Source organism: Convolutriloba macropyga, chromosome 4 (assembly GCF_964194025.1).
Source record: "Convolutriloba macropyga chromosome 4, txConMacr16.3, whole genome shotgun sequence".
Taxonomy (NCBI): Eukaryota; Metazoa; Xenacoelomorpha; order Acoela; family Convolutidae; genus Convolutriloba; species Convolutriloba macropyga.
Window position 1 is genome coordinate 38009705 of NC_134471.1, and position 11831 is coordinate 38021535.

At 37.2% G+C, this 11831-nt stretch overlaps 1 protein-coding gene across 1 annotated transcript in view; it reads right to left on the minus strand.

Annotated features, from left to right (window-relative positions):
• Positions 1-11831, minus strand: part of LOC142338067 (uncharacterized) — a 92629-nt gene that overhangs the window by 58738 nt on the left and 22060 nt on the right. Inside the window, exons 5-6 of the mRNA XM_075387700.1 lie at positions 6440-6646; positions 2422-2532 (exon numbers count right to left, since the gene is read on the minus strand). Of these exons, the coding sequence (XP_075243815.1) occupies positions 2422-2532; positions 6440-6646 (318 nt within the window). The remainder of the gene's footprint in view (positions 1-2421; positions 2533-6439; positions 6647-11831) is intronic.

Consider the following 11831-nt stretch of genomic DNA (forward strand, 5'->3'; position numbering starts at 1 on the left):
AGTAGAGATAGAATTTTCTGTTTCTTTTTTCAGTGTTAACTCTTCTAATTTGGCGTTCAGTTTCAGTTATATTCTTAAACCAGACTTAATTCGGCTTCTAATCTGACGTTATTGAGCTCAACACTAATGTCAGCTAGCAATCGCTCTAACCTTTTCTTTTGAATTTCAGCTAGCAATCGCTGATAACTGTTTCTTTTGAATTTGCTGTTTTGATCTAACTGCACTCAATAAATTACGTAGTTTAGTTCAATGCGTGGAAGAACTTAAAATCCAGAAGTCAAACGAGAAGATCTTGTCTGAAGTAAAACAAAAAACGTGATCAAGAGATGAGGAGAATTGAAAAAATATAACGGGACAAGTCATGAAGTAATTCATTCGAACGAAATGACTAAAAAATTTACAACTAATGTATCTCACGAGCAGATCAATTGAATAAAGACAAAGACAAAAGACTGAGATACAAAAGTTTAGAGAAACTAAAATATTCAAACAAAGTAACCAAAAATATGAAAATTGCTAAAAATTCTGAACCTTTTACCCTGAAGGCCAGAACTGATCCACACAAATCAACACATTAAACCAAGTACAATTCTTGAAAGGGTTTTGTTGGCCACTGAAGATAGCAGAACTCGATAAATCTATAAATACTTGGAAAACTGATGACAATCTGTCTATCCAGCAAACCACTTGCAAGACCAAAAAAATTTATTGGCCCCTTAAGATCAATAAACTCTGAAAATGACAAAAAAATTTTGGAGCAATCGCACACTTTTCTAAAATGCTGCTAAAATTCGTGATATTAATATCTTTAAAACCAATTCATTGTCTCCAGAAGCCATCTAATAATCCAACTTCAAGCCTAAACAAATTTCATTGGCCCCAAAAGATCAATAAACTAGGAAAATGAAAACAATTTTCAAAAAACTAGAAAATTAAAAATTTTATCGAACAGCTGCTGAAATTTGCAATATTAACATATTAAAAGCCTTTCCATTGCCACTAAAATTAATCCCAATTTCAAGCCCAAAACTCAATTCATTTTCTCACAGATAAAAAAACTCAAAAACTGATGAAAACTTTAAAAACCTGAAAAAATGCAAAAATTACTACAACTTTTTGCAATAAGTTTGCATTACCAAAACATATACCTCACAAAACAGTCATGGAGAGCAATTCTAGCTGGCAAGAGACCACAAGGAGCTTGGGTCAAATGTCAAATGATGTCCTGTTTAAGAACGATAACTGTTTAAGTCCGATTTATTTTGATGGCATTTCGTAGTTGAACATACTTCTGTTTCTTAGAGAGGCTACAGGGGCTACTATCAATACCAATAAGCATAAGATATGGTAACTAAGACTTATAGGAACGACGTTCAAATAGCGGGCATCTAAAATTGGGCTTTTTGGGTTTATCCCGTTTCTACTTCTGACTTTTTTCAGATTGTTTCTACAATTTTTATACTGACTCTGTTCATTTTGAATTGCTTTGCTGAGGAACTGATGTTCAAAATCACTTTTAGCAGGTCAAAAAAAATTAAGAGTGATTTTCACCCTGAATTTAGACGTTCCCAGCAAGTTAAGTACATTAGGCACCTTAAAGACTACTGAAGCCAGCTAAGGCGTCTATTGTAATTTAATGCCCGCTGAGCGTTACCTATTTATCCAGTTTCGAAAGCTAAAAGTCATCAAAAATGTGAAAACATCTTTTAAAAAAAGACAGCACACCAATACAATTCAGGTCTTTGGATTGTAACAAAAAGGAGAGCGCCTAAATAATCGCCGTTTAACCAAAAATACAAAAAAATTGAGAAATATATGCCAAATTTGAACTGGAAACGTTACCAAGAGGCCCTCAAAAACACTAACATCAATATGAGAGAGATAAATATTGATCCAGTGAAGAACAAATCTGAACGAAGAGCTGAACTAAAAGAAAAAAAATGCGCCAAATGGACGAAATAACTGCTGGAAGCGTTTATCTGTATGCGTCGTTCTCTCAAAAGCACTTCTCAAAGTCGAAAAATCATTCACTGAACACAGCGCGTGATCAAACAACTTTTCTCGCTCAGAAACGTTAGTTTAAATGGCAATTCTACTCACTTTCGCCATTAGGTCAAAACGCCGTCTGAACAAACAGTACTTCCGGTAAAAAAAAACCTCGAGAAACCGATAATCCTCTTCGAGTCATAAAAAAGACGCCAAAACTCCTCTTCGAATTGTAAAAACAGCAAACCATATCGCCTCTTGAGACGTAAATAAGAAAGTTCACCAATACAGTTCAAATCTTTGGATTATAAAAAAGTAGGGTTGCTATAATCGCCGGCTGAGAAGATGTGAGCGGCAATTAAAAAACCACCAATAAGAACTGTGCTCCACTTCGTTTCGAGGCCCTAAATTACCATTTAACATTTGTAGTCTTACCTCGCGAACAGACTCAGTGTTGGTGACGCAACAGAATGTTACATCACTCCTGGCCATGACGTCACCAGCAGAGATACACAGCTTAGCTCCGAGGCCTCGCAACTCGGCGCACTAAAAATAAATCGAAGCAATTTGATGAAAAATTGGGATGTATAATAATAATCTGTGGGTAACGTAAGCAGCACATTCCTCGGCTCTTCAACCACGTACATCCATACGCCAATAAGGTATACGGAATTTAGCCGAATGACAACTTGACTTTGATTATGTTTGTTTCTAGATCAAAATTCTAGATTTTAAACCAAAAAAAAACAAATTTCTCAAAAGACATTTTTTTACACGATGAATAAGTCAACTAGCGTAAGTCAATACGATGAATAAGTCAACTAGCATAAGTCAACTAGCATAAGTCAACTAGCATAATGTTTGTTTCTCGATCAAAATTCTAGATTTTAAACCAAAAAAAAAAAACAAATTTCTCAAAAGACATTTTTTACACGATGAGTAAGTCAAATATTCAACTAGCCAATCGATTGCCTGAATAAAATGAACATACCCGGCAGATAGCCAGAAAATAGCCGCCATTGATTCTCATGACCCCGAATGGGATTGAAAGAACGGAAAAAAACAACTGGCATCTGCAATTGGGCTTTATGCGTTTATCCGTTTCTATCTTTGATTTCATTTTTCCACGCTGATTCCGCTGATTCTGTCGTCCTAAGTAACTGCTATGCGAGAACTTTGAGCAGAATGAAAGAAGAGTGAAACTAGCCTAGAGAAGTCAAAAAGAACACGCGTAATGTTGAACAAGCTGTGAGCGAAAATTAAGTGAAATAATGGCAAATTAAAAAAAATAGCGCAGCAAAAATAACCGGCTGAGATGCGGGCGGACTAAAAACAATGAAAAATTTTCAATAAAAATTGAGAATATGAAAATTCGAGTTTTCAGATCTTTTCTTGAAATACATCAATTAGCAGCACTCAACCGCCAACATCAATTGTCTTGTATTGTATACGCTAAAAAAATCAACATTGAAAATATCCGCGATGAAATTTAAGAGATGTGAAGAAAGGGGCATAGAAATGTATAACACAGCCGGAAGATTACCTGAATATCGCTCCGATAACTCACAATGTTGCAAATTTCAGTTAAATTAAATTAAGAGCCGATATAAAATTCGAAGAATTTTCAATGACAGCAAAAAACTAGACCTAAAATTTACTGGGATTGGATTTACAAAACCATTTAGAAAAAAGCAATTAAAAATCGAACAAAAGTAAAAAAATCGAACTCAAATTGTCGCATGTGCACAATAACAGCAATCGAGAAATCTAATTTTGTTCAAACTCCGTTTCCTTACTCTAAAATTACAGTGAAATATTTCACGCCACGACAACCAGTTCCTTTTTCGCTGCGCCTCTTGTTTCAGCGTGACTAAAACCACTTCTCCAATTTGACTTCAAAAATTAAAAAAATGTGTAAACAGATCTTGAAAAAACATAGGCGGAAGAACTCCGGTAACAACTCGAAGTAGACAGCTGACCACTGAAACTGACATAAGGAGCCTATTACTTAATTATAATAACCTTTTTTTGCAACAATAAGCAAAGGAGTAATAGATAAGTATCTGAGAACAAAAACTGAAGACATCTGATAAAAAATTAGTGCGACTCCAAACAATCTATTAGTAAAAAAAAATTTGCCACACGTTTAGTTTTCATGCATTGAATAACTAGCAATTAGGAGAAACTTGAACTAAGAGTTCATATAGAGAGAACCGAAGAAAAAGAAAGAAAATGAAAAAATATACCCGGTAGATTGCCGGAAAATAGCCGCCGTTGATTCCAATAACTCTATTGGGATTGAAAGGAAAATATCAACAAAAATTGATTTTTGTATAAAAACATTTTTAAGTGCAATTTATTTTGATGTTATTTCGTAATTGAACATATTCCTGTCTCTCAGTGAGAGGCTACAGGGTCTAGTATCAATACCAATAAGCATAATAGATATTAACTAAAACTTATGAGAACAAATTTCAAGTACCGGGCATCTAAAATTGGGCTTCATGGGTTTATCCCGTTTCTATTTCTGACTTTGAATTTTTTACAATGACTCTCTTCATTTTGAATTGCTTTGCTGAGCAGCTGCTGTTTAAAAAGACTTTGAGCAGAATGACAGAAGAGTGAAACTAGCCTTAAACGAGAAGTCAAAAAGATTTCACGCAAAATGTCGAAAAAGCGGTAAAAATGGGTAAAGCAAAAAAAAATTCGACGAAAAAAAAATAGGAGCGCTATAATAGCCGGCTGAGATGAGGGCGGCTGTTAACAAAGCCAAAGAATATTCTCAAAATTCTTGAAAATTGTCCATAGACCTGTATAGTATTCATTGGCATCGTTTAGGATCAACATCTATAGAACAGTTTTATATTAAGGATAGAACCCCCCTACAAGAAGCATGAAATCATGAAAAATGGGCATAAAATTTTAAGGACAGACAAAAACTAGCCAAAACTAGATTAAAATAACTCAATTGTTTGGCACAATAAATTTTGATTCAGGTGGTCAAAAACGCTTCCTGACGATCTATTACTTGTATTCAAAAATGCGACAAGAGTAGCCATCGAATTGCCAAAAATAGCAGCAGTTGACGCACATCGCGATTGAAACAAAAAGATTTAAAAACAGAGAGACTGACAGAAAATTTTTCTAAGTTTTCTAATTTCGTTTGCAGTTTCAGTTAAATTCAAAAACAAAACTTAATTCAGCTTCTAAACTGGAAGCTATTAAGCTTAATGCCAATGTCAGCTAGCAATCGCTCTAATTAACTTTGGTAACCCAAAGCACTGAATAATTTCCTTGCGTTATCGTTTTATCCCGTTTCGGATCTTTTCCATTTGTACCACTCCAGTACGTTCTGTACCCCCCCCCCCCCCCCCCCCCAGATACAGAGCGAGTGCCATTACATAGTAAACCTTTGTGTGAAAATATGGCACGTGTGTCTGGGGGGTGCCAATAATAAATATGCAATCACTATCTGGGGGCACAAATGGAGATCCCCCGTTTCTTTTGATTTTGCTCTATTGAGTTTGACCGTAATACACTACATTGTGTAATTCAATGCGTGAAAGAATTTAAAATCCATTCAGTTGAAAAGGTGAGTGAGGTCAGTCACGAGTCAAACGAGAAAACGTGATCAAAAGACAAAGCGAATTTAAACACAGAAGGCCTAATTAATAGCCGTTGAGAGGCTGACGGCGGCTATTAAACCCCTTACAGTGAAAAAGTGTAGGTTTAAACTAAAAACTGCTTTGAAAAAGCCGCACATGATCCAAAAAAGCTCGCTTAGCAAAACTTTTCAAATCTACTTTTCTCGCTCTCTCTGAATAATGCGATATGAACAGAAAAAGCAATCCCTATTCTCTGCTCTTCAGCAATTTGACTATCATTTTTTTCACGTATTTCACTTCCTGTTTTAAAGATACTAAACAAAATACCGATCAAAAAAGACGCGCCACAAATACGCACCAACAAAACCATTCAAATTCTTTGAATTGTAAAAACAGGTCGCTATAATAGCCGGCTGAAAAGATGAGAGCGGCTATTACTAATTTTTGCTCAGATGTACAGAACCTTTCTTCCTGGAAAGAGAAGCGAAAGAACATGAATACCGTAACAATCCACGACATCGCTCACAGGAGCTGACGGACGGTTCTTTCCGTCTATAACCATTGCTAATAGCCCCAATGCAGACCGCTCCAATGCCATTTATCATTCGGCAAATTGCGAAGGATTTAAAAACTAGCTATCACTTCAAGTGCCATCCCCCCATTAATTTAGCTAGTGAGCTAGTGAAATAATGATGCATACCAAAACCAGTTCACAATTGAAAGCAATTTGCCCAATCAAAAAATCGGCATATATAAATTTTGCTACTATAATGTACCCTCTAAGCTTATGTGTTAAAGCTGACAAATTAGACTAAGCTAGAAACATCCGAAAAACTTTGACTGTAAACCTTTTGGGGCGTTTTGTTCCATACGTAGACATTGAAATTCTGCTTGAGCAGCAACTCAGCCAGGGCATGGCCTATCGTCCCAATGCCAATGAACCCCACATTTTTGTCGAAAGGTTGCGTCCTCCTGATTGGTTTGATCTGTGCCACCTCAGTATGGAAAGAACCTATTTGTTGAAATTCTGTTTTAACTGCAGCTTCCAGACAGAACTACGTTATCTAGTTGTACCGCGTATAATCTACACGATATTTTGGTAAGCCTCTCTAAAATGGCCCCGTAGTTGCAAATTATTTTCGAATTGTAAGATATTATCAGGTTAAAACATTTCCACGAGTCTGTGCTGCAGCTACCTTGAATGCTTTATATTATGTTGGCTGAAATATTTTTATAGTATCATGACAAAGAAAACAGGAAACTGGCAGTTTTATAGTACCACCAAAACTTGTATATAAGAACAACACAAATTGTAAACAGCACCCAATTCAAATTTATTTCAAGGAAAACTTAAGATTAAAAACATAGCCGGCAGATTGCCGGAATAGCTGCGAAAGAATAGACCTGCGTGCCATATAATAGAGATAGAAACAGATACAGATCTCAATTTTGAAAATTTTTAAAAAAAATTGCATGTTTTGTCAAAAAAAAGCTAAAATTCGTGATGTTAAAAAGTTGAAACCAATCCATTACAGCTAGAAACTATGCAGTAGCCTAATAATGAAACCTAAAGAGACTCCTTCACACCTAGGTCTAATAAAAATCAAAAAATGTCAAAAATTTTCAAAAAGCTAGAAAAAACAGTAAAAAATAGTAGAAATTTGCATGCTTTTAGCGAGCGGTTTTTCGTCAGCAGCTATAAACGGGGGGGGGGGGGGCGAGTTGTACCAAGCTCTGATGTGTGTGGGGGGGGGGGGGTTGGGGGCAACAGCGAGGGGGTAACAGCGCGGGTGGGGGGTCAACAGTGGAGGGGTCAACCTCTAAGAACCGCCCTAAGTACAACATAAGTATAAGTCTCCAAGCCAGTTTGAGCTGAAACAGAGCTGAACGGCTCTAAAAGTGCACTTAATGCCCCCTGGGCGCTAACTTTTTATCCCATTTTTGAGGACAAAAAGTCAAAAGCGTCAGACGAAAAATCCGTCAAGCGAAAAATCGCATGAAAAAAAAGACCGACAGGACTAATATAATTTCTACAAACTTCGTTTGAGAGCAATTACAAAACACTGTACATTAATAATTGAAAATAATAAAAACTTAAGGTTCAAAGACACTAATTTCATCAAATCTAGCAATTTCTTGTCAAAAACTACAAAATGGCACCTCTGGGGGCATAAACTGATCTAAACTGGTTTGAGAATCACGAAAAGGTGCTAAAAATCTTAGAAAAAACTTTCAAATACTTTTCGCATTGCTAAAAACTATTCATTGCCACAGTTTTATAATTTAAAGTCTCTTTGCCCTCCTAAACTAAGAAATTGAAAAATAATAAATATAACCGACTGACGTCGGGCGAATTGCTTTCAAACGACAGGCGAGCGGTTGGCTTTCTGAGTAGCTAGCCACGGGGGTAGGGTGAACCGGGGGCCTGATGGGATTGGGCAACAGTGGGGTGGGGGGACAACAGCGGGGTTGAGGTAAACAGTGGGGTTCTTTAACTTCTAAGAACTGCCCTTTGCACCATAAGTCTCCAAAATAGTTTCTGTGAATGACATACTCGGAGACTAGAGAGCTGAGCTGAAGGCTCCAGAAAAGAGCCGCTGGGCGCTACCTGTTTATCCTGTTTTTGAGGGCAAAAAGTCAAATGGGTCAGACAAAAAACCGGTCAAAAAATCGCATTAAAAAAGGCCCACATGACTAATATAACTGCTACAAACTTTGTTAGAGAGCAATTAAAAAAAATGTCTCATTGGTCACTAAAAAAACATAGCCGGCAGATTGCCGGAATAGCTGCGAAAGAATAGACCTGCCTGCCATATATTAGAGATAGAAACAGATACAGATCTAAATTGAAAAATCGACCCCGCTCAAAAAGCTAGGCTAAAAAACATTCAGCGATAAATTAATAAAGCTTGTTAAAATTCATTCCACAGAAGCCTCTTATTAGGGACCTTTACTGCACATATGAGTTCCTTTGACCTTAAACAAATTCAAATTAAAACTTAAGTTTTAAAGTGCAAAAGTCATTTTCGAGTGAGGTAAGTCACGTATGATCAAAATCTAATCACGCAAATAACCTAAAAACTTCGCTAAAGCGAGTGAGAAATGGGACGTCACGCGCGCAAATGCCGTTAGTGAGAGGAAGAAGTGATTCAGAAAATTTGACTTTTTCAGCTTTGCTGTGTGAGCAAATGTAAAACGAAAAAGAGCGTCAGACGACGAAACAAAAAAACCAAGAGCACCGCAATATAGCTACGCTCAGCTTACAGCTTCGCAACTGTAATAAAACCTGAAAATAATTGAAAAATTTAAGAAATTTAAACATTAAAAAAATATGCGTAAAAGAATAATATCTAGAGCCTAAAAATCACTTGCATGTAGTTAAAAAATCAATTAACCCATTTTCGAAGCATAAAAACTTGCTTTGCTCTATAAAAATAAAAACTGAAAAAACGACAAAAATTTCACAGAAACTTTCAAAACTTTCACACCAGTTCCGGCAACAGTTTCGTAGGTCACAAAAAGATAGTGAAAGACAGACCAAAAAGAAACTCTTATAATTCATCTGAAAGATGTTATACTTTTGATAAGGAAAGTGATCAAATTATTGCTGCCTCTATAGCTGCCCTTAAATAACCTTCGCTAAGAATTGTACACGCATACTTGACTTTATATCTTTGAATTAAAGTAAATAAAGTCAATTTCAGAGTGAGGAAGTAAGTTTTGAGCGTGAGGTAAGTCAAGTGCGACCAAAAAATAATCACGCAAATGAACGAAAAAACACTCGCTACTGAGAGTTGAAATGAGGTCAAGCACGCAGTTCAGTTGAAATTGCCTGAAAAAACAAAAAGCATATTTCAAGTGATTGAGACGTCCTATGGTCGTAACAAATATCTTCACGACTGAATACAAAAAAAAACAAGCGAAGGCCATTAATAGCCCGCAGCTATTAATAATGAAATCTCTAGTACAGTTGAATTATGTTCGACCAGAGAATATCAAAACATAAACAACGATACCTCTCAAACATGCGAAAAACCAGGAAAAAGAAAAAGACCAAATTCTAATAATTCCGTTAAATTTTTTCAACGGTTTTTCTCAATAAATCCATAAAATTCACAACAAATGCTGAGAGAACTCATCGAAAGAACTCATTGAGAACTCATGCAAAACCCAAAGCACTAAGAGACACTAAAACATGAGATAAAAACAAAAACTATAAACATAGCTGGCAGATTGCCAGAAAATAGCCGCAATAGCTTCGTAGATTTGCAGTCTAAGAAAACAGTAAAAAGACAGACAAAAAAATCGTTTTTCATTGAAGGCTGATATCTTACGTTTTGATAAACAATCTGTACAAGTTTTTGATGCCTCTATTTGCCGCTCTCAAATAACCTTCATTTAGAGTGATGCACACACCCATTTGACCTTATCACTTTATTAAAGTCAAGTCAAAATTAAAACGAAAGTCAATTTCAAAGTGAGGAAGTCAATTTTGAGAGTGAGGTAAGTCAAGTCTGACAAAAAAATTAATCACGCAAATGAATAAAAAAACTCGCTCAACTAAGAGAAAAAAATGACGTCACACAAGCGCTTTCGTTGAAATTGCATGAACGAATGAACAAACATAGCCTGCAGATTGCCGGAGTAGCAGCGAAATAGACCCGCGTGCAGTATATTAGAGATAGAAACAGAGACAGATCTAAATTGAAAAGTCGATGCCGCTCAAAAAACTAGGTAGCAAAATATTCAGTGATAAATTAATAAAGCTTGTTCAAAATCATCCCGCAGAAGCCTCCTATTAGGGACCTTTACTGGACATATAAGCTCCCCTTTGATCTTTAACATATTCAAATTAAACTTACGTTTTTAAGTGCAACGCCATTAGTGAGAGGAAGAAGTAAAACGAAATCGCCAGACGACAAAACAAAAAAACCAAGAGCACTGCAATATAACTCCACTTAGCTTAGCAGCTATAAAAAGAAGATTTGAAGTGGTTGTGACGTCATATGGTCGTAACAAAAATCTTGATGACGAAATAAAAAAAAACATAGCCGGTAGAATACCGGAAACGACTCGAGTCGTCGTACATTATGATCTCTAACCTAACCTTACCGATATCAGAACATCAAAATAGACAAACGAAAAACACAAAAGTAGCCCAACAAACCACATTAAAGTGTTTTTAAAATGCCGACAATTTTTTAGGTGCGGGGGCGGGGGGCTACGTGGGGTGGTTGGATAGATAGGTTGGGGAGGTGGGTAGTGCTTGGGTAGTTGAGGGGTAGGTGGCGGGAGGGGGTAGTTTTGGGGGTAGGGGTAGAGGGCGGGGGGTAGTTTGGGGGTAGGGGGGGTAGTTTGGGGGTAGAGGGGTAGGTAGGTGGTGGGTGGTAAGTAGGTGGGTGGGTAGATAGGTTGGGGAGGTGGGTAGTTGGGTGGGGGTAGCTAGGTGAAGGGAGGGGGTAGTTTGGGGGGTACGGGAAGGTGGGGATGGGGGGGGTTAAGTTGGGGTGGGGGGAGGGGGTAGATAGATAGGTTGGGGAGGCGGGTAGTGGGTAGTACTGGGGTAGTTGGGGGGGGGGGGGGGTAGCTGGGGGCCGTGGGTGGGGGGGGGGGGGTAGGTAGGTAGGTGTTGGGTTGGGGGGGGGGTAGATAGGTGGTGGTGGTGGTGGTGGGGGGGGGGGGTTGTGCGATGTAGTTTAGATAATTAGCGGTGACTTATATAGGAACAAAAAATCTCAAAATGACCTTTTCACCTTGAATATTACCAGCAGTTCCTAATTACTACACATTACAAACGAAGCTACTGTTAAAGTCCAATGTTCGAAAACAGAAGTCAACAATCACAACCGGAGGTAAATGCTCGAACAGAAGTCAAAATTCAAGTCATGAACAAGCTTGCTTTCTGCTAAAAAAAACCTGTAGAATCTCAATACTCTCTTCGAGTCGTAAAAACAAGAGAAGGCCAAAAATAGCCTCAGCTCTCGCTGTGCGGCTATTTAAAAACAAACTGCAAAACGTAATATTTTTCATTAAAAAATGTGCAATCAAACGTTCTATGGTTTTTACTAAGTAACACTATCCTTACCAAAAATACTTTCTGACAATTATTATAAAAGGCCGAAAAAGCATACGAAATAGTCAAAAATTATATGCAATCTTGAGCAATTTTTGTGATTTTCTGCATTAGACGTTTTTCGTACTCCTTTTCATGTTTTAGTGCCTGGAAGAATTATTTGGATG